This window comes from Branchiostoma floridae, chromosome 3 (assembly GCF_000003815.2).
Source record: "Branchiostoma floridae strain S238N-H82 chromosome 3, Bfl_VNyyK, whole genome shotgun sequence".
Classification (NCBI taxonomy): domain Eukaryota; kingdom Metazoa; phylum Chordata; class Leptocardii; order Amphioxiformes; family Branchiostomatidae; genus Branchiostoma; species Branchiostoma floridae.
Window position 1 is genome coordinate 11,084,118 of NC_049981.1, and position 26,003 is coordinate 11,110,120.

General features: G+C 39.8%; 1 protein-coding gene across 2 annotated transcripts; it reads right to left on the reverse strand.

Annotated features, from left to right (window-relative positions):
* LOC118411309 (synphilin-1-like) lies at nucleotides 1-25,702 on the reverse strand. Of its 2 annotated transcripts, none has more exons than XM_035813504.1 (14): nucleotides 25,535-25,702; nucleotides 15,592-15,713; nucleotides 12,803-12,873; nucleotides 12,498-12,544; nucleotides 11,353-12,296; nucleotides 7,324-7,503; nucleotides 6,632-6,745; nucleotides 6,144-6,269; nucleotides 5,554-5,694; nucleotides 5,325-5,423; nucleotides 4,724-4,935; nucleotides 2,911-4,249; nucleotides 2,563-2,633; nucleotides 1-2,091 (listed from the first exon to the last, which is right to left on the reverse strand). In XM_035813504.1, exons 2-14 carry the CDS (start codon nucleotides 15,646-15,648, stop codon nucleotides 1,968-1,970), a joined length of 3,525 nt encoding a protein of 1,174 aa, XP_035669397.1. In that variant the 5' UTR covers nucleotides 15,649-15,713; nucleotides 25,535-25,702; the 3' UTR covers nucleotides 1-1,967. The 2 variants fall into 2 exon arrangements, with proteins under 2 accessions (XP_035669397.1, XP_035669396.1); XM_035813503.1 differs by having other exon boundaries at nucleotides 2,563-2,636.
* Nucleotides 25,703-26,003: the final 301 nt, after the last annotated feature.

The following is a 26,003-nucleotide window of genomic DNA, read 5'->3' on the forward strand; positions in this document are numbered from 1 at the left end:
TTCAGATACACAATGTATTTCTCTTCTTATGTCACAGCAATAATACCTTTCCATTCATTACAAATTTGAATGGAAAACTGATTTTACAAATTCGAGGATATTAAAATATGTACATTTTTACAGCAGACAGAAAAGGCTCTCTCTTTTTACAAAAATACATTTGTATAAATAGTCTTTAACTTGTGCTACTGATACACAATGTACACACAAAACTGTCTTATTGTGGAAAGAAAATATTTCTGTTACAAGTGCAAGACTATCATATTTTTATCGTGGAATTCAGTGATATAACTGTAATACATTTACAGTTCTATTTTTTTTTTAAATCTGTTAGAATCATTTAAATATGAAAAATAAAACAAGTTAAAAGACTTGATTGTCAAATGTCATAAATGTAACATGAATACAAAATGGTCCTTACTTCATCATTTGGTCATGAGTATCCGTACACATTATTCATATAATGGTACTGAAATCTAATCAAATTTCAAAAGTAAAAACCTTTGTCATTACCAAACATACACGTGGTTTCACAAAATATTTTGTTTTTCCTGCATATACTATAGGAGTGTAGGTCATTCCAATGATGCCAACCTTTTCCCTACTGCCTTACCCATAACAAGGACAAACTCGGTGCCAAACGGCTACTTTAGCAGGATAATGGTTAAAATTCAAGATAAAAGCATACACGTCTGGCAAGCTGCACACTTATCAATAGTGCACATAACACATGTACAACAGCTAGTAAGAGTTTCAATTACCAAGGGATAGTGGGTGGTTAGAAGATGGTTGCAAAAACCTTCCAGTACAATATTGATGTTCTGAAAGTATAAACTTGGGTCCAATGGAGTTTGGTCTAAAAGCTGGTATATCCAGATGTTTCTCCAGACACTGGTGAAAGACAGCGGATGCTTTCTAAAACGTGTTTCCAAATTCTATCAAATTGCTTGAGTAACTGTTACCTTGCAAATCTTATCACCTGTAGGTATAACCTTTATTAATGTTGCATTAAGGCCATGCCATTTCATTCTTCTGGTTCTAGGATATTTTATTTTAAATGTTGATCCTCTGATTTGTCCCTTTTTAAAATGCAACATCCATAAAATCATATTGGAATAGTTCATCCTACAAAACAGAAAAACAAATGAGCAGAGGTTTAAAAAATTGTTATACATGGACACAATAATGAGACTATAGAATCTACTTTTGTCACGTTAGTCTGGATTTTTTCACTTGTTCACCTCACTGTTTAATCTTGTGTAACTATATCTTATTTCACTAATTATCTAATGGCTTGGAACCAAATTTTGCATAGTAGATTGATGGGAAGCTTCCTCCCTCATTCAAAAGTATTTCTTCTGTGACTGCCCCTGAACTTCGCAGAAAGACGTTTATTGCTGAAATGGCTAAGCTTGAACATTTGGAAATGACATGTATATGTTGGACTTGCAACTAGGGCTGTGTACTAGTACGGGATAACAGACCATTACCACAGAGATTTTTGGGTTTAACATACCGACAGAGTTGTAGCCAGTGCCAGCCCTTCCGTCCTTTGAAGGAATTTTGCAGCTGGGGACAGAAAAAAAATTTGCCCATTCCGTCCTGTGATGGACAAAAATCTATATGTAAAGTCAGTAAAGATATAAAAAACTGTCTTCTTGTGTAATTTTTCACCAAAACAGATTGGGGGGCAGAAAATTATTTCAGGCTGGCTACAACCCTGCATACCGGATAGTAAAATCAAGGAGGTTTAAAATACAACATGGCATTTTCTGCTCTCTGTCCGTCCCAGTCCATCCCTGAGTCAGATCACCCAACAATCTTTGGGTGATTCTATCAGCAGTCGGACTGGCATCTCAGGTGATAAGGAATAAGTGTTTTATACTATCTTTTTGTTTGCAATTGTAAGTATGCAGCCCTACTTGTAAGTCTACCCCTACTGGCACCATACATGTCTCTGTAGCGGTTCAAAAGTACATGACTTGTTCTGGTTCTAGTTCAGCTTCAGGGTGGGGTATACTGGGAGGTGGGTCCTGTCTTGTGGAGTGAGCATGTGGTTTTTCTTCTCCCTCATCTCCAGAACTTTCATACCTGAAGAAATAAACAAAAATTGTTAGAAGATAAAACTAATACCCTAAGCTAAATTTACCTTTAAATCTTTCAATCTTTGTGCATCTTGAACAATACTATATTGCTACAATGTCAGGCATATTATCAGTACATAATTAGGGTATGAGATCAAAACATCAATTCCAAGAAAATCCTAAAAGGATGTCATGCCATGATTCTAAATGGCACTGTAATTGTCAACAAAACTTATTGCAAAACATAATGTCTATTTGATGTTGCATGTATTCACAGGGGTTCTTCAAGGTAAGGTGGTAGGCCCCAATGTTTTTTCAACATCCAAAATGTTATGCTGTAGACAGATTACATTAACAAGTTGTTATCACTGGTTTTCACAGATAAACAATAGTTTGGTAAAAAAAACACAATGACATAAAGTCACAGGGATGATCTTAAAGATTAAAAAAACTGATCTTAAAAAAGCATTGTCCTCACCATGGTTTATTGTCCTGGTCTCCATCCACATTGTAGTAGTCGAGTGAGTTCTGTAGTGGTATAGCACCTTCCTGCTGTGAGCAAACATTTGGAAAATTTCTTAAAAGCTGAACAAGAGCAGAAGGACATATTACATCTTAACACATAGTCTATTCAAATATAATACCATAAGAGTAGTATTTGTTTGATACATGTATTCTAAGTCTTTTTCTTGAAAAAGGGTTACCTCATTTCTTATTACAAAGTCAATTTTCCAATCTGATTAAAGTAATGGTTGTCAGAAGAACAAGATTGCAAAAAGCAAAACAGCTACTAGAATATGTTGAACAAAATTATAGAAGAGATCACCTCTAAGTGCTGGGCAGGAACACCCTCAGGCTGTTCTCTCTTCCGCTGGCCATCCCCCTGCTGCAGACTGCCACGGTCATCCCCAGCTTCTCCTGACATGTCAGACATATCCTTCAGTTTCACTTCTGTCTCTGTGTAATGTACCTGTGCCTCTGTGACATGGATACTCCCCTCACTCATCTCTCCTGGTAAGACAGTTACAGAACGATCGTCTGCGTTGGACCACGAGCGCTCTGAAACGTCATCCGTGTACCTTTCCACTTCGATCTGCGAGACCGTCTCTTCGAACGTTACGCGGTGTCCGTGCTGCTTGGGTTTGGAGTTGGGATCCTTGAGAGAACTCTTGGGGCTACTTCGACTGCGAGCGTTCCCGGGGAGCGGCGAGCTGCGGGGGATGGGGGAGTCTTCCTTCTCCACGAAACCAGCGGCCTCAGAATTCAGTGCGGAATCTGAAGGCTGCAGTCTCCGGAGATAGTCCATTGGTGGTTGGTGCACGTCAATGTTCAATTCTGGCACCTCGCTTACCTCCAGCGGTGTACGGAATCCTCCAAAGTTCACGCTTGTTTCCGACGCATCCTCGTGAATTCCCTTGATGTTGTATTTCTCAAATATTCGGTGCAGGTTGTCGGTACTGTTCAACTTTTCGATCACAGGGCCCGGTCTTTTTCCTCTAGATCTATGTGGAGGTTGGGTGTCTTTTGCTGCATTTGGGGAGTTCTTAGAACCCTCGGCAGCGTTAGAAGTCCTGGGTTTATGTTCTGAGGTTGGCGGTACTCTCTTGGGGCTATGGCCCAAACCATTACCACCATTTCTGACGGGAGTGTCACCGTCAGTGAAGGAAGACATGCTACTAAGGCTAGAAGACGGGGAACTGTAAGGGGAATGGTTCTTTTTCCTTGTGAACTTGGATTTCACTGCTCGTGCAACCATTGTTAACGTCCTTGGTGAATTTGGCTCTGTAGAGCTTTCAGACTCAGGCCTGTCTCTGGATTTATTTTCTTTCCTCATCACAACTCTTTCGACCACATCTCTTCTCTGTGTCTGAGATCCTTCCACTGGCTTAACCTCCTCTTTCTGCTGGAGTCTACCCAAAGGTTCTGTAGACGGTTGATCGTATTTGCGATGTAACGGTGAGCTTTCATCAGGGTCTGCCAAGAGTGGCAAATTACTTTCACTAGAGTCTGGGTCACTTGTGTTACCCACAGTCCTTTGAGTGGGGCTTCCCACAAGCCTTTGCACCCTAGGAGGAGACTGCAGGAAGGGTGGGGTAGAAGGTCGGAGGCTGTTGACCTCTGGTTGGGAGTTGGATAACCTGCGTCCTGCCTCGGACAGTCTTTGTCTGATGAAAGAAAGTACAAACTGATTAAAAGCAAAATCGTTGACAGTTTTACTAAAAAAAAAAGCAGTAACAATACAGAAAAGAATGACGTTGTAGATATTGCTACAGAACATATCAGAGGTATGGATGGTAGTTCAAGAAAATTAAAATCTTTATGCACCAGGGATATCATAGAAAAATCAAGAACAAAATTGTTGAACAAAAAAAAATGTAAACGTAAGAATTAAAAGAACTTTACTAGATTTGGTATTCTACATTCATTACTCTACCTTAAATCATAAATGCTGGTTCACCTTAGTCTGTGTTAAAATATCCATTTTTAAAAATGAGGTATTTAGGAATATCGAGTAGGTGGACAGTAGTTTCAAATTGCAATCAATTTAAAATATTAATTGAAATTTGAAACCAACATTCTTTGACTTGATATCCCTAAAAATCTAGGCTACCCCAAGAATAAAAGTGAACTGGTGTTACCTCATAACATCCAGAGGCTCCAGCCCCATTTTGCTGTTTCCGGCTGCAGTTCTTGTTTGTCCTGCCTGGTGGCTCTGCTGTAGCTGCTGAAACCGTGTCTGCAGATCCGCTGCTCTGTTCTGTACCCTGAGGTCCTGGGGGCTGCTGGGAGACTGGAGCTGTCGGAACTGCTGGACCAGGTCTCGGGTAAAACTTGCATAGTCCGTCAACATCTGGGGTAGAACAAGGAACAAACATTGTTTCAGTATGCCGCACTTTACTTGATGTCGAGATCATCTATTGTCTAAGTCTCTACAGAATTGCTAACGCCATTAATCTTCTATTTCTTTAGAACAACAAGAATCATATTTGCACTGCATGAAGGATTTTTTTGTCATTTTGGAAGGCAATATAAGCATTTTTCATATCTGATCAGACATTATGCAAGTAGATACTAGCAAAGTACCACTATGCTAATTGAAAATTAGCATAATGGTCCCCATTTAGTGTGGTGGCCAGAAGCCTGTGTTTCTATGTGTAGGAGGCATGTTTTAGTACCTAGTAAAGAAACATAGCATAAAGGATGACAGAGGGAGGACAGCAACAGAGGACTACATCTGACCTTGCGAATCTCGTGGCTGCTGTCGTCAGGAAGTTGGGCGTCCATCGCTGTTCTGTTGGGGAGGAGCTTGTTGCCTAGCGACTGCTTCAGGTAGATAACCTTCATGCAACAAAATGGAGTTTCAGTCATAGACAAGAAAACTCTAACTTACAGACAACTTCCTGCATTATTAGAGCTATACTACTGCACTAGAACTTCAATAAAGGAAGCACCACATTCCTCCACCTACCTGTTCAGAGAACGTGGAGCAGGACTCCACAATGATGAGATAGTTGACACATGTCAGGTGACCGTGTCTCTCCGCCAGCATGCACGGCGTCAGCCCGTCCCTGTTCTTAGCTAACACGTCCACGCCGTACTCGACAAGCGTCTGGGGAGAGATCAAAAGATAACATCAGGTTTCTTGAACATTAGTGCCCAAGATCAACAACTTTGAAAGCATCACAACAAACGTTTAGCCTCCAAGGTAAGAGTCATGGACGTAGAAAGAACCTTGTCAAAGAAGCCATTCAGATCAGCGCCTTACAACCATGGGACAACCATGATCTACTTGTATAACCTGACATCACAGAAACAGTGGATTGCTAATCATTGACAACGACTTGAGTTGGACAGCTGAAAGTCTGGGCAAGCCCAATTTTGTGCTGGAAATCATATTTCAACTTGACTTTAGAAATGAAACATCACACCACAAATCTTTTTCTCATTTCAATAAGGTTCAGCCTTCTCATATCTTACATCTTAGGATCTACTAGTATAGGGTGGCACGAGTCTCCATTTCCTTGTGCCCTAGTCTTAGCCATCATAAGAAAGGCTTACCTGTAGACATGTCAGATGTCCATGCATGCCTGCTATGTGGGCGGGGCTGTTACCATGGTGATCCTGGATGTCCATGCCCAGATTCTGACTCCTCATGTGACTCAACAGCCATCTCAAGCAGGGCTCCTGGGAAGGGTCAAAGGTCAATTTTACACTATCTAGCTAGTGTTCAACTTCATCTTAGGCCACATTGCATCTCCACATTGACTTCAATTGTATGGAAGATGTCCATGCACATTTTTTGTTTAAAAAAAATTTGGTTTGTGACCATACCATAAATCATACAAAGAATATGTTCTTTGGTATACAATGTTCTGTATGATTGCTAGTTGATTTCAGCCTTCCATACCACTTAGATTTTATGATGTGATGCCCAGAGGAATAAAATCAAATCCGTGTGGCCTAAGGCTGATAAAGCATCGACACAGTGGCCAGAAACAATAATCGAATACCACCTGACCGAAAATGTTTTTAAGAGCCTACTTTACCTGCCCATATCTTGCTGCTTGATGTATGAGTGGTTGTCTGTCTCCCATGAGCCTTAGTTCCCTGCCTGCTGGGGTCTCACACACAAGCCACTGTAGACACTCCAGCTGCCCATACTGTAGGGAGAAGGAACAGTAATGAAGGTTGCAATGACCGTACAGAGAGGACATCTAGCAGTTGGCAATGGTATTGCATTTCTCTGACTACCTTGATCATACCAACATTTTTACAGACCACTAGTATCATTCAACCTAGCATTCTGTAGTTTGCAAAGTATCAAGAGGAGTCTTTTAAACAATAGACGGAGTACAGAAAGGACATCTAGCAGCTATCAAAGGCATTACATCTGACTGAAAGCTGGCTCACACTCAAAAGTTTCAGACAAAAATGTCTGTTTTACAAAAACTGTGTACTGAAATTTTGGATGAAGATTTGCATGAAAAACTCTGTTTTCTCCGCCACTCCATGGGCACTGCCATGATGAAGTGTAATAGGTTGGCTATATTGTACCTGCTAAATGATCTCTCAGACAAAACAACTGACAGTGTGCAAAAACCCATTCTGTTTTATCCACCAGTTCAATAGTGTCGCTATACTGAAGACGTGTGACATGATAGGTCAGCCATCTTGGATCCTACTGTCTAAATGATCCCTCAGACAAAATGAATGCGTACACAATCACAAGTAACATTACCTTAGCTGCCACGGCTGTTGGAGTGTCTCCGTCTTCATTCTCCGCCAACACGAGGTCGGAACACGGCCCTCCCGCCAGCCAGTGTACGCAGGCCAGGTGTCCCCGCGCCACCACCGTGTGGAGGATGGTGTCGCCTCCTTCATCCCGCATGGCAAATGGTTTGTCCCCAATATGATATTGCTGGAGAAAACAAGATTGATTGCATGTCAGGGGACATCGTGGCAAGGAATGTTTTAGCCTATCATTTGCAAAAGAAAAACTAAAATTCTTCTACACCTACACATGTAGAACCCTTACTTTGATCCAGTTCAACAATAGTAAACTGAAGGGCTAGCCTGGCACTGGTCCAGGGAAGAACGATATAATGTATTTCATGTACAAGTTACAAAACATGATGTAGCCTCATGTCCTGAATGACTGCAATAGTTTTCCTCCATGGGTAAAGGGGAGCAACAAGTCCTGAGAAAATCTATATGTGTTGTTATATTTCAGCCATACATGGTATGGTGAAATATATTGTATTCGTAATGTTTCTTTCTTTCTTTCTTTCTTTCTTTCTCCTGTCAAATCTTCAAAGTGATTCATCTCCGCCGTTCCTGGACCGAATGACCTGAAATTTGGCACAGGGGTAGAATGGGCCAATACCTTGATGCTTTTTTCTCAGTTTTTCCATATCTGCCTCTAAAATGATTTTATTGAGATTTTTTGGTCAATTTTAGACCAAAACTGTATATTTTGGCCCCTGTACCCTGGTATTACAACCAAATGAGCTGAAATTTGACAGAGATGTGCCTTGATAATGCCCCCATATAAATTCGGTAACACTTTTGGTGTACAATACAACAAAATGCTTATTTTTGCGATTTTTTGACCAATTTTTGACCAAAAAAGGACACTTTTGGCCCCTGTACCCTGGTATTACAACCAAATGAGCTGAAATTTGACAGAGATGTGCCTTGATAATGCCCCCATATAAATTCAATAACACTTTTGGTGTATAGTACAACAAAATGCTTATTTTTGCGATTTTTTTACCAATTTTTGACCAAAAAAGGACACTTTTGGCTCCTGTACCTTGGTATTGCAACCGAATGAGCTGAAATTTGACACAGATGTGCCTTGATAATCCCTTCATATAAATTCAATAACACTTTTGGTGTACAGTGCAACAAAATGCTTATTTTTGCGATTTTTAGCCAATTTTTGACCAAAAAAGGACACTTTTGGCTCCTGTACCCTGGTATTACAATTAAATGACCTGAAATTTGGTATAGATAGGCATTAGATACTTGGTAACAAGATTCAAGTAAAATTTTTGACACAAACGACTTTAAATGATTAATTTTGGCACTTTTCTGAGGGGAAATTTGTTTTCTTTTGGCCTCCTGACGTGACCTTCCGTGACCCCGCACAGAGCCACACCTGTGCGCGTCAGCCGGAGAGTTAATTGAATCAAAGACCTAGCCAATCAGCGAAGAGGAGGCCAAAGGCTAATTAATATTCATAAGCGGGGCCTCATGATCCAGTATATAGCAGTGTTCCCGCCAGGGGGAGCGAAGCCCGCCTAAGGCTCTCGCATTTTAGACTATTCAGAAGGCTTTATATTGTATCAGTTCTTAGGGGCATATCTATGATAATCGCAGCAGTCACTTAACTTCTCTTCAGGAGTTTAGCGTAACACTATTTCAGGTCAAACCGTCAAAGGCAACTAAAAACAAACTTTAACGTTACTGAGTTCAACAGTACTTATAACTTGTTATCCGAAGTTGAAACGCTAGCGATAGTATTTTCGCTGCGCTGTTGCCTCCGTGCGACTGTTGTTGACGGTCTTATAACGGTATATTTTGCACCCCTGTACCCTGGTATGAGTAACATTTGGTATAGATAGGCATAAGATAGTTGGTAAAATGATCCAAGTAAAATTTTTGGCATAAAGTACTGTAAAAGGCTTAACTACAGCACTTTTTGTAGGGGAAATTGGTTTTCTTTCGTTCTCCATGCCATGACCTTTCGGACGTTCACCCCACAGAGCCGACATCTGCACCTGCGTCTAGCCGGCAGGAAGAGTTAATTCAATTAATATTCATAAGCGGGGCCACACAATACGTTAACTTGAAGACTCAGGCCGTACAGACTTCTCGCCAGGATTTTTTCAAAGCGTCGGACAGGGGTCCGGGGGCCGCCGAATGTCCCTGGCGGGGTCCAGGGGCAGGGCCACTGTGGGGGGGACCCAGGTGGGCGAAGCCCCCCCGGAAGCTCTTGCATTTTAGACTATTGAGAAGGCTTCTTTTATCAGTTTTTTTAGGGCCATATCTACGATAATCGTAGCAGTCACTTACTTCTCTTCAGCAGTTTGACTTTAAAATATTTCGGGTCAAAGCTTCAAAGACAACTAAAACCTCATAAACAACAAACTTTACTTAGCTCAACAGTATACAAAAATATTGTACGGGTTGCCATCCTTAGTTGAAGCGCTTATTTATAGCGCTAGTATTTTCGCTGCGCCGTTAGCCGCCGTGCGACTTTTGTTGACGGTCTGATATCCCTACGTCGCCGCCTCGCTGATATTCCCACGGACATGTTTCAAGAAAAATACCCAGCAAAAAACGCTGTTCTGCGTCAAATTCTATTCTATAAAACATGTGGGACTCAGTGTTACAGTCTAAATATTTTGTAGAAGCACCGCTGTAGGAAAGAAGGTCCAAGCAATGTAAAACATCACGTAGCATGAAGTTCGCTGTCAACTGGCACACAGCACATGACTGTTTGAAACTCTAAGTCTAATCAACAGCCGTGTTTGATTGATAGCCGGCGGTCCTTTGATGAAGTCGGCGAAAGGTGCGTTAGTTAGAAAATCTGCGTTTAGTTTTGATACGTAATTATAAGTTAGCCAGTGGCGAGAATGATTATTTTCTCATCAATATTTCTCTTCAGAATTATTTGAACTTAATTGTACATCTAAACAATTGGCTTACCTGTGCAATGTTTATATGATTAATGATCAGTGTACTGAAATCATGTGTAACGTATGGCTCCTAGTCAATAGATCAGCATTTTCTCTATAGTGACCACCTGTCTATAGTGGCCACATTTCCTAGTGCTGTTGTTGTTTGACATAAACTTTGAACATTTAAATTGTAAGTAACTTTAAACTGCCAGAGTTTCATCCCAATAAAACACTCTCAGCGCCAGGGTATGAACAGACTGACCAGACAGACGAAAATAAATCCTCGAACAAGGTTCAATCGTATCTTCCGGGTCTGGCAGGAAGTTGTTAAACTAAAATAAGAATAGGCTCGATGGCTGATTGCATATAAAGTAAAACAGTTTAACAGTTTTACAGCTTGAAGAAAACAAACGCTCCTACAGTACCTGCACCTGCTTGATAATTATTAAATCGTATGCCCTACTTGAATAAAAAAAGTTCACTGCAATAATAAATGTACCCACATCACAAGGAGCTTATACTTTTTTAAACTTACACCTAGTTATCGTACTGAAAATTGTTAATGACATTAAATGAAGTCATTCAACAATTTTCAGTCATGATGAAAATTTTCTGAATGGAAGGTGTGATTATTGTCATTTTCTGAAAAATAGAAGCAAGCTCTGTTTTTACCTGGAATCAATTCACAATACCAGTCCACTTTGGGGGATAATGTACTGTTAAGAGGATGTTCCATTTTTGCGCAGGGGTGATTTGGAACAGTCCAATGTTGCGTGGAAAGGGGTATGGCTGAAATATGCTGTATTTGCTCTTAAGCAAATGTCGGCCTTTCTAGTTTCTGATTACACTCCTGACAAAAATAGGGTCAGTAGATAGGGATCTTTTTCAGAGTTGGGTCAGTGCTTTTGCATTGGTTGGTCGAGTAACTGGCAACATTTTTAACTATACCCAATAGACAAGATTTCGAGTTGTGTTTATTTTAGTCCAGAAGCACAGAAGCAAAGTTGCTGTTAAAAGCACAGAGCCGGGCAAGCTATGTTGATCCATACATTTAAACTAGTGTACACTGTAATATGCCTTACCAGATCAGCCAGGTTACCATCCCAGCCAGTTCGCCAAACCTCCCACATCCGCTCAGACAGCAGCTTGTGTTTAGAAGTACTCCCAGCATGCCTTGCTTCACTCCCACAATCCTTTGGTGTCGGCGTGGGGGTCGCCGTCTGATTACCCTCGGGCGACGTGTCGCGGTTTTTCCCGTCATCGCTACAGAGCGTGTCTTCGCTGGACTGGTTACCGGACGTCGTTTTAGGCAGGCTTTCTGGAGGGAAGATTTTCTCAATCTCAAGTTTGGAGGGTTCTTTCAACAACTCCTCCTCAATGTCAATCAATTCGTGTTGCCTAGCAACCAACTGCATGTCAGAGTTTCCATTCAATGCAGAATGTTTTCCGTCCTCTGTAGTTCTGGACGGAAGTTTAGTCTGTGTGGAAGACATGTCTTGTTTGTCTCTAGTCCTTCCCTTCTTTACTACATTGCTGTTGTTGTTGTTGTTTGTTTCAAGCTCTTTAAACTGCGACACGCTAACGTCAGAACTAGTAGAATTACGTGGTGAGACGGTCGAAACTTCTTCCGTGTTTTCCTCGCTGGCATCGGGTCTGTGTTCCTGACTGAAAACACGGTCTAACTTTGCTTCCATGCCCTTTAGTCTTCCCGCGACCCGAGGCTTTCTCCGCGGGGGAACGCGAGGAGGAGACTTGCTGAAAGGATCCAACGTTTTGGTCTCAAACCTGCGTACAGCGCCCAGTACGCTTGTTGGCGTGTAGTCGTCTGTACTTTGGTCTGAGTCCAAGTCGTGTCTCCCAGTTCCGTATTCTCGCGTCCGTCTTTTCCGCCTGACCTTCTGTTTCCTCGCCATGGACAGTTCCAGTTCCAGTTCCTCGTTCTCAGGTAAACCGTTTTCCGCCTTCGGAGGTCTCGGAAGGACAGGGGAATGCTGGGATGGCTTAATACCGACTTTCTCTTGTGACCCTGAAAATTATAGAGATCATAATTAGTAAGCAGTAACTGAAAGTATAATTTTGTTGGCAAGAGGAAACAGAATACAGGATTTCAGACTTTTAGACTAGGGTACTTTTATTCCAGTATTAAATTTTGTTTTTTTAGAACATCTGCAGTAGAAATTTTCTACTGCAGATGTTCTAAAGAACAACACTTTTTGATAATATTTACCTGTTTCTGTTTTACCATTCTTCGGACCTTCGGCTGATTTCGGTGGTCTGCAAATGAAGAAGACACAACAAGACTGAAAATTGTGCCATTGGCATTGGTTTGGTAAAACATCTCAATTAGCCTTTGAAATCTATAACATTTTATCTAAATAGTAACAACAATGTCACATTCCTTAAGAAAATATTTCAAGACTGACGCGAAAATTCAAGTGTATTTTTCAAGTTGGATTCGGATTAAGAAGACAGAAGAAGAAGCTGGCATAAACTTTAATTATGACATTTTTTTTTGACCAGAATTCAACTCACTCATTCTCCACATCTTGGTCTTCAAAGCCGAAGTTCTCAAAGTCGTATTCTTCTGCATTTTCTGTCACATTCTGGAAGAGAGCAGAAAGAAGAGTTAACAAAGGTGTTGGACTGTCAATATAAAATCTTGACTTGGATACTTAAGCTCTCAGTGAGCACATACCACTGCCAATACATATTGGGGAAAGCAACTGGCACAAGACAAAGCAACTGGCACTGTACAAAGGCACAATAGTGTACGTACCACCTGCATATACAGGTTAGTACTACAGGTTCAATCAGAGCAGTACAATTATTTCTGATGTCTACTTACCCCTTACAATATATTTGTAGTACTTAACCAAAGACAAACTGTATGATCCTCCTTGAAATAGTTGATTATCATTAATTACTATTAGAACAGATAGAAACGTTTAACTTAATGTCAACAAGCTATTCCGTCAATATTCCCATAGTTTTAATTTTTGTTATACTAGACAAATATTATTGTGTTAACCGATTTGTTATTGTCATACATTGCACAAAGTATCATGTACAACTATCAAACAATTAGGTTCATTCATTCATCCAATTGCAATACTCTATGATAAAGCAATACATGTATATGCATACTTAAGTCATATGCAGCTAACAATGGCCCAATGGCCAAATATGAGACTCAAAAAGGTACTACCAGGAACATCATAGCAATTAAGTTCACAATTGAAGAAAAAATTCTAGAATACGATTTAGAATTAAAAATACAACATCTTTACATTATGTGTTCCACAATCCTACATGTGTTCCACACCTACATAATATACACTTTGTATATCAATAAACGACACTGCCGACACCAAATTATACTACACATGTATCTTGCAACAATCTGGTAACGTCTGTTTTACAACTTTCCATCCACCTTTTAATTCAAATCCTCTAAAGGGCAACAACCTGAAATCCCTTTATAAAACAATTCCACTAAAAATAGAAAATTCTCTACATCCAGGACCCTGTAACTCTAAACCCTTTAATTTAAAGTTCCCATATTCACACTGCCAATCACTGTAGCAACCACATGAACACTTCATACAAAAATTTATGAAAACATACAAAAATCTGAACTTTAGGTACCAACCTTCAACACCGTGATGCTGTGAGAAATATTAGGACAAAATATGGGTGGTTTGTGGTGCAATTTTCCCACCACAAATTTCAACATCTTGTCGCGAAGGGAACCAGTGCAGCTGACTGCTTGTAGGAACCATCTGGCCGAGTCAATACGGATCAACAACACCATGAAATTACTCTGGGAAACAATTAGGCCAAACAAATGAAACTCTGGCGACGTTTTGGCGAGACAAAGGACACAAAAATACTGAGCATTTTGATGGCAGAATTTCAAGCAGTTGCTGTTATGGTCTAGTAAGTCCTGACAGTGAGTTTTTGTAGGAATGCATTTATCATGTCAAAATGTACCAGACGGAAGGGGCATGTTGAGAGTAGGCTTTTGAAATGATAGAATTTATAACGTTATAATGAAACAATGTAAAGAGAAATACTGAACTCAGAAGCAATCTTTCGAATTTCTATTTTTAAATATGTAATGTGTATCTTTCATCTTGTAATTTTCTTAAGCCTGACTAGGTCTAGAATATTATTGATGAACATATTTTGTTTGAATAAAAGTCATCTATGAGTTACCGGTACCTTGTAATTTGCATTATGTTACTTCAGCATAAGCAGAAAATACATATATGTATGTAACATACTACATGTCATTTTTCATGCCTTACTATAGCCAATTTACTAAATATGTCTTACAATATTATTACAAATACTTCAATTTAGATGCCCTAAGTAGTATTTCATGTCGATGATACTGTATTTTTCATGCCCTAAACTATTGTTCCATGTCTTACTGAATTTTACAATGCTCTACTTGCTATTTCATGTATATTGTGAATACTGTATTTTGCATGCCTTACTATTATTTCATATCTATTAAATAATAAATATGGCATTTCTCATGTTTCACTTTACAAGTACATAAATGCCGACCATAGACTAAATTTGTTTAACCGAGCCTTTAAACTTAAGGGCTCTTCTATACGTTTTACTGATTCAAAGAACTTTACCTGAATCTGTCACACACCTGTTTTGCAGTCTGGCATTGTTACCTGGTTGCCATAGAAACCACATACAGATAAAAACAGGCTTAAATCCCTTTGTGAATAAAACACTTGATTACATGGGTGGATTGAATCAAATGAATTAACTACCTACTTGGAAAAGAACTGACATGCTTTGTTTTGTTATTTTTGAATTTATTTCGTCACCATAAAAAAACAGTCTGTAAGAAATTGACAGTCACTTTTGTATTGAGCAGATTCAGACAGGTTGCCCTTTCTGTTACATGATCCAGAGTACGTATAATCCTCCATTAACCTTTATTGGCTGTGCTACATATGTCTGGCACTTTGAAAAAAGGGTGTTTGAGAGATCTCTAATGCATCACTCCCGGGCATGGCCAGTTTAGATATACAGGAGTGCATTATTCTATAAATGTTGACACTTACAAGTGTTGGCACATCTAAAACACATTATAATATCTGAAGATGTGTAAATATTTTCTGACCAATCATCCTTACCAGAGAAGCACTGATAGATAAAGGTTTGTGCTTTTTCTTGGTAGGACAGTATTCCAGCTGCAGATTCCAAAAAGCTTGACAGGGGGCACTGCTGGACATGACCTAGAATAATTAAGTTAATGTATTATTGTCCTTCAGCTGTTAATATTGGTTACTCACCTGATGGTCATCTAGAAGGTCAAGGTCATCTAGGTCCAAGAAGTCTGCATCCGCCATGTTGCCGTAGCAACCAGGGTGGGTCAGATCCAGCTGCTGTCGGTCATCACGGCATGGTCAGGGGTCTGGACAGGTCAGACAAAAACTTAATAAGGCATGGAGACACTTCTGTCCCATCCAATCCAAGGAGCAGCTCCAGATCCCTTTTTTCAGTTACCCATAGTTATAAAGAATTAGATGAACAGCTCCAATTTGCGTGCACAAAAGTACATAATGTACCCAGTATTTTGAGTCCCGCTAGTGCTACAGCAGATCAGTACAACACAATCAGCCTCTAAGTTCCAAATTAACTTATAGCCTGGGAAAGTGACCGAGACACGTTTTCCATAGAACACCCCACATTCCTATTATATCCTTAATGACACTCCAAACTCTAAAAGCACTATTTGGCACAGGAAGCCCCAACACTGCCCTGTTATTTGCAGCCGCCTATACGCCTGTGAAATTTTGCGGCCACCAGTCAAGAACCACATTACCATGGCAACCACAGGGACAAGGTCAAGAGCCAACCTTGAGGTAGGATAAAAAGAGATGATACTTCCTGAAATGAACTTGAGGTTAAATTCCTCTTGACAAAGGACAATAGCTGTGTTGATAGATCATGATTAGTGGAAGCTGTTCAAGTTCTAAGCTTCTAGCTTCTAAACAACTCTCACAACTAGGGCTGGGTATCGGTACAGTGTACCGGTACAAAACCGTTTTTTCTTATTGGACCGGTCCAGAAAAACCGGACCTGAAAAAATTGGGTGGACCGAATGTTGGACCGATTGGAAATTTAACAGATTATTTTATAAGGCATTCAAACGTTTTGGGGCTTGCAGGTGGAAAAAAATAACAAGAGTGAAGTAGAGTAGAGTTTATAATAATTTCTACCAAGTTTTACAGCCAATCGTACAGGTGCAGCTAGCGTTGTAGGATTTTAAAACGCCAGTGTAAGTCTAATACACCACCAAACAAATTTCTTTCTAGTGATGAAGTAGACCATTGGTATGAGTCATACTGAAACAGGTCCAGGTTCAGGTCCGGACCTGGACCTGATCCTTTGGACCTGAACCAGACCTGGACCTGAATTTTTTGTACCGGTACCCAGCCCTACTCACAACACTATTATTTGGCACATAAGGCAAACATTGTATGCTAAAGGTGACGACGGATGAACAACAGAGAGTGAGAGAGAACGGTTACATCTTTTTTTTAATTTAAAAGTAAAACAACTTTAACCGTTGACAAAAATACAACAGCATATTCAAGTACATTACAGGGCTCGAAATACCACCTGCATATGCAGGTTAGTGCAGGTAAAATTGGAGCTGTGTATGTATTTCTGGTGTCTTCCTGTACCTAGCCTACACTGGTCCAAGTACTTGGTTTTATACATAAATGTCCTATGATGTGGTGTATATGGATTGTTATCAGCTGCATTGACTGTTACCACCTATACAGTATAAGAAAAAAAAATAGCAATGATTACTAAACAATTTTAGTTGGATCCATACTTCCTAAATTCAGAGTGGTGCACGTGAAATTTGTCTGGTGCAGGTAATTTTCAATGTTACCTGCAGAAAAAAGTATTTCGAGTCCTGAGTATGTACAATCTGGATATTAACTTGAGTTTAGGAAACTTCATCCAAACCTCCATATCAGAATCACCTGGCCATTGGGTCACTTTTTGGTGTCCCTTAAGACACATTCAAGCATTAACTATTAAGAGTCCTGTCTGTAGTGACCACCTGTCCACATAGACTGAATAGATTTTTATTCGTCCCCCAAGTAGTTTTCTTGGGCAGTTTTGACTGTAGAGCCTAAAACAACACCTAACACACTGTACTATGAATCTACATGTAAATCCAGTATGATACAAGTGAGTACAGTCTATCACTCTATCAGACTATTTCATAGTTACAATCTTTCAGGCAACATACAGAAAAGCGGAATGGAGGGGGGGGGGGAGTGTTAAGCCTGCAAACAAGGAAAGGGATGAACAAAAGGGTGGGGTGGGGGGTTAACATCTTATCCCCTAGTGGAAATTTGAAGAAACATTACAGCACGTAAAATAAATGGCAACATTGCAAGAGTGGAACCCACCTGTACACATGCAGACTACTTGCAGATACACAGCTTACAATTGTATTGTATGTTGGAATCAACAAGTTACATGACAAGAAAATAATCTAAGAAGCTCCTTGATTATGTTTCAGGGTTCTCACAGAACATCTGGAAAGTCGATCAGTCTGTCTCAAGTGTATATTGGGTGGACTCCCTCAAGACAAGCCTATGTCTTAGGCCTGGTATATTGAATAACTCGTTTGTGGACATTTTTTGCATATAATAGAGTCTATAATATGTTGTGTAGAGAAAAAAATATTAAAAGGATAAAAGTTTACATAGAGACAAAGTATCTATTCATGTTAAATGATGTTTACAAAATTTTCCTAGAACTTTGAGTAGTAACAAAGTTGACACTGAATTATTCTTTATTTCCAGGCTTCCATATATATTCATTACCTACTGGTACTCTTTTCATTCCGTATACCATAAAATTTTATACCCTACTAGAGAAGAACAATTCATTTTGTTATAAGGAGTCGTAAATATGTCATTGTTTTCTTTTGATATAAGTTTATGATGACAAATTAGATAATTCTATCCTTATCAATGTCTCTTTAGGATTAAGAGCATGATATTTTTCAAAAGGTACTACATAAATCTGCCTGTCAATTTCTTGAGAATGTCTCTTCAATTTTACATAAAAATTATCAAAATGGTATTTGGTATCCTGAAGTCACCGCTATTAAGGAATAATTCTTGTTTAACAAGTCCATTGCCCAAACTCACGATAAGCGTCCAGTTTTGTTGGTATTCACCAACTAGCTTTGTCAGTCAATCCATGAATACAAACCCAATAAAATCATTCCAACCTTCGCAATAATATGTCAATTTACCCTTTTGTTGCCAGTCCTTCTGAATTTACCGTAAAGCATTGTCAGGATCCCCCCATGCCGACCCTCTTCTAACTGGTCACCATTATAATGCATGCACCTAAACATTTGCTAACATTAGTTACAAGTGCAAATGTATATAATAAGTTGGTGTTTCTAATCTATGTGTATATTTCCGACATTTCTATACCTTCACAGACAGCTGTTAGTTACACTTCAAGCATATGACCTGTACAACCACAGTTCTAACTACAAGGAAAGCCATTACAGTCAAACCTGTATTAGCGGCCACCTTTACATAACGGCCACCTGCCTATAGTGGCCACTTTTTGTCGGTCCCTTGGATTCGTAATGATTAAGACATAGGCTTAGCGGCCACCTGTCCAACGCGGCCACGGCCACACGATTTCCGGTCCCGCAGGTACAAAAACATTGCCGATTACGGCCACGCGGACCGTTGATCTATGTTTCGGCACGCGTTCTGCCATATACAGCGGCCGTATCGTCACCCTACGCCGGATTTAAAACCTCTTTTATTTAGTTTCAAAACAAAACTTCGTAAACTGGCGCTACCCAAACCCGCTGACAAAAGGTCATATAAGGTCAATAGACGACTATACGGAGGTAAATTGCGTTAAAGTTACGTTCTAATACACTATCGCTTAGATTAATTTTCATCACAGAAACTTTCCAAATGAATTGTTACAAAGACAAAATGATATGAACTTCAGACTATGGTGGATTTTATTCTTACATTTATTACGAGATAAGTCTAAAATGACGAGACTTTTCTTGTGAGTACCACATTAGCATAATGGGCGAACCTGACGTGTGAACGCGGGAGGGAACACACGGACGGCGAAGTATCAAAGGATACAAGACGAAAGATCAAAGAAATATGACGATACCGGTCTCTTCAGACAATATCAACTGTAGAACATTTAAAACTTTTTATAGCTTTTGTTTTCTTAATACATATAGTGTAAAAATCATTGCAGTACACGTACAGTACTGTATTATGTGAATAAAGATAGTGGGTACTAAAACCATGTGTAACTTATTGCTTGTGGTCAATTAATTAGCATATTCTCTATAGTGGCCACCTCTCTATAGTGGCCAATTTTGACCAGTCCCTTGAGTGGCCGCTATAGACAGGTTTGACTGTATGTGTGAAAAACTCCTGCCACAAATGCAAAAGGTAAAGCTAACTAAATAAATACAATCAATGAATACACAACATTCATGGGCACGGGTACATGTAGATAATTCAAAGAACAGAGTTCATACAAAAAATTAATGAGTAAATAGTTATTTGTGAGTACTTTTTGTACAGTTGTAAAAAGTCAATCTTTCTGTGCTAATGATGAAATAATAAGGAACACTGTGCCACAAATGGTCTTTTCTAGACCATAAAGCTATAGGGGGGAGGTTGGGGTGATGTCGCGGTTTACCAACAAACAACATATGAACCAGTGGAACCACAAAACTTGTTTATCTTGTTTTATTTATCTAACACTGTTTAACTACACCCTTCAGCATGTGTCCATATTTACAACACATGTAGTTTGATCTTTGAGAGTAAAGCACACAAACTGGGCAAATCTAACAAAAATATGTCAGGTTCTCCAACTGAATTTACTAAGACAGAAATGTCTGCAAAACCATGCCTACTATAGTACTAAGTATAGCTTATTTCTACATTTTTCTTATATTTTGTTATAAGGCTACTTAACATGTTTGAAATTGTTTGGAACAAAAACATGTCTTTCACAATAGTTTCTACCTACCAGCAGTGAAATGCTTCAAACACAAAGGCCATTATACCAAAGTGTACAGTATGTTACAAAGTGCAAAGTCTGTTTTTCTAATACATACACTGTAAATACCTTTGAGTTTGCGGTACATGATTTTGCAATGGCAGGGTTGGACAAGTTTTCTAAAATTCACTTGTCCTATCGGGCAAGTACAAAAAAAATTTACTTGCCCAAACCAACTTTTCACTTGCCCGAAATTAAATGACCTGTACTTTTACTTACATCGATGGAATTCTTGTTATTGGCTTTATATTTCTCTGTTGACCAATGCTTGATGCCATGACTGAAAAGTGGCAAGTATATAAAAATCTCACTCATTGAAAAATCTTAGGACATGCACTTGTCCGACCATCACTTTAACTTGCCCGGGACAATAGGGCTAGTGGACTTGTCTAACCCTGAATGGTGAGTATGCCATGGCCAGTATATCATTGAAATTCACATCCTACGATACAGATCCCAATGTGATGAGTGGATAAAATCATATTTCACAGTATGCTTCTTGGTAACAGTCATCTGGGATGTGTATTGTGGGGTGTGTATAATCTCCAAGCAGATCCTACAATGGCATAAGATAGTACAAACTGGCCAAGGAGTGTTACACTGTGTAGTCAGTCAAGAGGTGTCCATTTGCTGGTAGCGAAACTCACTCCTCTGCCAGCTTTTGATACTATCTTATGCTACCGTAGGATCTGCTTGGAGATTAGGATGTGTATAATTGCTGGGATAGTGGTCTTACCCCCCCTTGTGAAAGTGGGTCACATTAGAGCTAGCATCCAAAAGCTAACATTAGGGGGGATCTAGGTGTAAGGGTGAGAGTGAAAACATCAAATACAGGTACTTTACTTTCACGATGGAGGTTCAAATCAAAATTTTATCTCATTGCCTCCACTTCAAATTGATAAAATATACTTCTGTCTCTAGCTTTGTATATTTTTACATACCACTCATTGTTTGAGAGCCAATGGAATGTTGTTGATTTTCATTGTTGAATCTGTGGTTTTACTCTTATAAGAATACACCTACAACAATACAGGATGAAAATTTTCTTCTTGGGATGGACAAAAATTTCATTCCATCTGTCAAAAGATCTAAATATCGTAATATGAAATTAATGAAAATGTAGGTCTTAAATTTTTTCCCTGGAGACAGCCCAGTGGTATAGTGGCTTTATTGCAATAAATTTGGCCGTAAAAACACACAAAATAGTGTTTATGAGGGTTACAAAAATGAAAAAAATTTCAGGGAGAGGATGCCCCCAGATCTACCCCCTGCATCACTTGCCAAGTGGCTTTGCTTACTCTCCAAGTAGAGGTTCAGATCTGGCTTTATTTGGTGTGCTAGCCCAAGGAGGTTACATCACAACCTCCTTGGTTAGCCAAACCTAGAGATGCTTTGACTGTGAAAGGAGCTTTACCATGCTAGGATGCCCCCTTTGATGTGCAAAAATCCTAGTACAAACCCTGAGATACCCCTGCCAGGCCCCCTGTAACTCCAGACCCACAGAAGCAGCCCATATGCTGTACCTTGTTAGTGAATGATGTATGGACCATGTAATCACCAGACTGAGGCACATTGTACTGGGACAGGGCAGACAAGTCCTCCTCAACATGAGGGGAGGGGCACATCTGTCCATACAAGTCAGGCCATACATAAGGATGACATCTGGACAACCCAAAACAGATTCCAACTTACAAGTTGGGTAGAAACAACTTGCCTTCCTTATGCAATCCAACTTTAACTCTAAGTCGCCAGTAATGGCTGAAGAAATGACTGAACACATAATCCTTTATTTTTGTTCTTTCACCTCTTTCCCTTTGACGTTGGAATTGTCATTTTACGACATAAGTACATACTTGTTTCCTTACACTAGTATATGTATTTCTGCAGTTTCTTTGTACGATTAACAGTTTCTTTGTATGGTTGTAAACTTTTTTGGGGGAAATGGCTGAAAATTGATGGAAGTACATGGATATCATCCATATAAAATTATAATCAAGTTAGAACGACTTAAGCACTGATTCATAACTGACCATTTTGCTTCTCTCAAAGCAGACATTGGGAGGGAACATTGTGATGTTTACAAACTTCTTTTAAAAATATGTTTGACATGACAATGAGATTATGGTAGTACTGGGCTGCTCAAAAAGTTACATAATCTGATTTTGAACCTCTTTCAAAATTGTGTTTGAAATGATCTGGGAAAACTGTTACAAACACAGGTTATTCATTGACATTGTAGAATTTGTAGTTATCATAATTTGAATCTCCCAGTAACCATGTTGGCAGGTAATTTGATCAGGCAGCAGTATGGTGCATATGAGTGACATTAAATGAAATGCCTGTAGATGAGTCAGGATCAGTTAAGGACTACATGTGGCTGCGCTGTAATTAGCAACCAATAACCTGTAATTATGAGGCAACATAAGATACTACAGGAGAAAGGCATGTCTACACACTTGTCATTCTAGAGGGTCTGCATGCTCTGCTTTCTTTCAATTTTGATTTCCAGCAATTTGAAGGGAAAGCCTTTTTATTGTCATAATTTGTAGCAGGCAACCAAATTTTGCATAACTGACCTCGTTGATCTTAGTCAGTGTAATATATACAAAAGGGGTTCTTCTGAATTCAGTGTAATGTGTCGTGGGAACCCCCCATGTAGACCCTCAATCTGCTGGTCCCTAGCCCTGTCCAGGTTTAGTCACATTGGATTGGCATTATTTCATTTCCATAACTACTCAAATACAAAATGCACTAGCATGCTGAAACTGACATCAAAATATCACAAAAGACCTTAGTAAATCCCTTTTTAAAGCACTTCTTCATATAAAATGTATGGGTTATTCATATGGATTTCTGATTTTTTATCCATATAGTGAGTATGCCAAACTTGTCAACATTTCCAAACTGAAACATACAGTAAACTTGAGACTCAATGGATCGTTTTATTACGTACATGTAAAAATCTGAAATATTTACGGAAAATAGACTGAAATTCTAGGAAAAAATATCTCCAGACGTGCATAGATTTTAAACTGAATACGACTTCAGGGCCTTAAGATGTTATCATAATTATTTGAAAAGTACACTCCAGCATTATACATATGTAGATTATAGAGACCAATGCTGAACAGGTGCACAGTATGAAGTATATTCTTCTGAAGTACCCAAACTAACAACTGTTTTGAACTTTGTAGATAGAAAACTGGGACAAAAATCAACCTACAAGCCTTCAAGAAAAAATATGGCTGTCTGATAACCAAAATTATCTGCAAGTAATGTAACTTAGAATTTACACACAAAAGTTCTAAGCTCAAGAAAACTATGTCACTTGAGCTAGGGTTAGCTACATGCAGTGTTCTCACCAGGAATTTTTCACAGCGTCGGGCAGGGGTCCGGGGGCCGCCGAAGGCCCCCGGCGGGGTCCAGGGGCAGAGCCCCGGTGGGGGGACCCAGGGGGGCGAAGCCCCCCCGGAAGCTCTTGCATTTTAGGCTATTCAGAAGGCTTATTGTATCAGTTTTTAGGGGCATATATACGATAATTGTAGCAGTTTGACGTAACGATACTTTGAGTCAAAGCATCAAAGACAACTAAAAACTCATAAACAACATACTTTACTCAGCTCAACCGTACTTTAATAAATATTGTCCGGTTTGCCACCAACTTTATCTAGATAAACAACTTTGACAGTCTCTGTTTTCATCGTATTTTTTTTCATCGTAAACAGAACAAAACACGCAGAAACATGTGCTCGGCACGGCCCGGGGCATCCCCGGCCGACTTTCAAGTTCGCGATCGGCGGACGAATAATGCGTTCACATAAGAGGTGTTGGACGTAAAAACAACAAGAATACCTTTGCTTCCTTTTGATATGAGTTTTGGGCCCGCAAAATCTCCAAAACGGCAGAAATTTTCGGGGTAAAATACGGTAAAATTTGCTCCAAAAATGGCGGTCGCTGCTGTTGTTTATCCTAAAGTCTTTGCCTAAACCAATGAGATCGCTAGTTTCCCCTGACGTCACAGAGACGCATCAGATCTCGCGAGAATTTTTTGCGAGATTTTACGATGTTTTCGCCGCCATTACCGCTAGCTGTCTGCATGCATGCAGGCACGATGTTTTTCGTCATTTCTCAACGCAAATTTCTCGATCTTTGGAAGGTTTTAGATGATTTACAAGTATACTGCAACATAAAAGGGAATATATACAAGTGCTATTTTTGTGCAAGTCCAAGAAGCGTTTCTTGCCGTTCCGATTTTGACCGGACTTGAACCGAAACTTTTTACAAGTTTTGTGCCGGTTCTCTGTTTACAGTACAGAACGCACGCCGCGCAAGGGGCGGTCCTGGGTGGGGGCTGCGAGATAGCGGTACGCGGGGTGCTGTAAAACACCTCCCTTCGAGCTGAAACTTCCTGAAACAGCGGAGGCGCGTGCTTGGCACGTGCTTTCGTATTTTTAGTACGGTATTTTTCCAGTTTTCCCCCATTTTTTGGCCGCTACGCTGGGTGAAAATACAGCGTAGCGGGCTTTTTACAGCGTCATTTTTCCAGCCCACAGCGTATCGGCCCGCTATGCTGAAAAGGCCTGGTGAGAACACTGACATGTAACTATTCCAGACATACGACGTTGATTTTCGTGAGACAAGACAAAACAAACTTTCCAAGACGACTTCAGAGTAGAGATTTGACTCTGAAGTCACTGCTGGAGACGTCTTGGAAGCGTTGGCATCTTGAGGTGGTTTCAGAAATTAAATTATGAACGTACAAAATGTCCTCTAAAGACCGAACCACCTGTCCTATAATTTTCAACTCGTTGTGCATGAAAAATGACACAATTTTAAGCCTAGTGGCGAAATTTGGGCACAATCAACACGCTGGGATTCGAACCCGGGACATCTCAACTTGTGAAAGACGTCAGGGTCAAGGAAAATGCCGTTTTGTAGGAGAACTATGCCAAAAATGTCACCTGTACAAAACTGCCCTCCCCACTTTGCCAGGTACGCCGCCATATTTGTGGAAGCGATCGACACCAACACTTTTCCAAAACAAAACGTTTTTCTCGCAGTTTAGTACCAAACACGACCTCAAAACTTCATTGATACACTTTATAGAAACTTACAGAATCAAAATCTTACCTGCTCTTGGGCGCTCCTGGTAAAAAATGGTAGAAAAAGCCGCTCAAAACTTGACATTGCCAGAAAATCTGCTCACATAGTTTGTAGGCAACATGGCTGATCCGTCTAGTGTTCTCCCTCCCGCCAATCACGGCACGAGCGCCTCATTTGCATAAGAATGAAGCATTGTTTTCTTTGTCCCCCCAAAGGGCTAGGCTTACAGCACCCTTTTCTGTACAAACGGAACAGTCTATGCGAGGATACGCACGAAAAGTCAAGACAGCACGTGAGAGTTTGGAACAGGATGAGATTCGTTTTCGTTGAAGATTTAGAAAATTGGAAATTTTCTGGTTGTCATTTCATGTTTTTGTTTATAACGTTACATGCTTGGGAAAAGGTTGTTGTATTTTAGCATTGTAAAATATTATGTTTAAATTCTCTGTCTAAAGCCAAGGAGTTGATAAACTTGCTTGCTAAAAATTGATGAAAA

What these genes read in the sequence shown, in the direction of transcription:
- LOC118411309 (XM_035813503.1), bottom strand. Translation starts at nt 15,648, where the DNA reads ATGGCGGATGCAGACTTCTTGGACCTAGATGACCTTGACCTTCTAGAT. An exon ending in GCAGCCACGAGATTCGCAAG is followed by an intron (nt 4,936 to 5,324) that starts GTCAGATGTAGT and finishes GTTCTACCCCAG; the next exon opens with ATGTTGACGGACTATGCAAG. An exon ending in GACCAGGACAATAAACCATG is followed by an intron (nt 2,092 to 2,562) that starts GTGAGGACAATG and finishes TTATTTCTTCAG; the next exon opens with GTATGAAAGTTCTGGAGATG.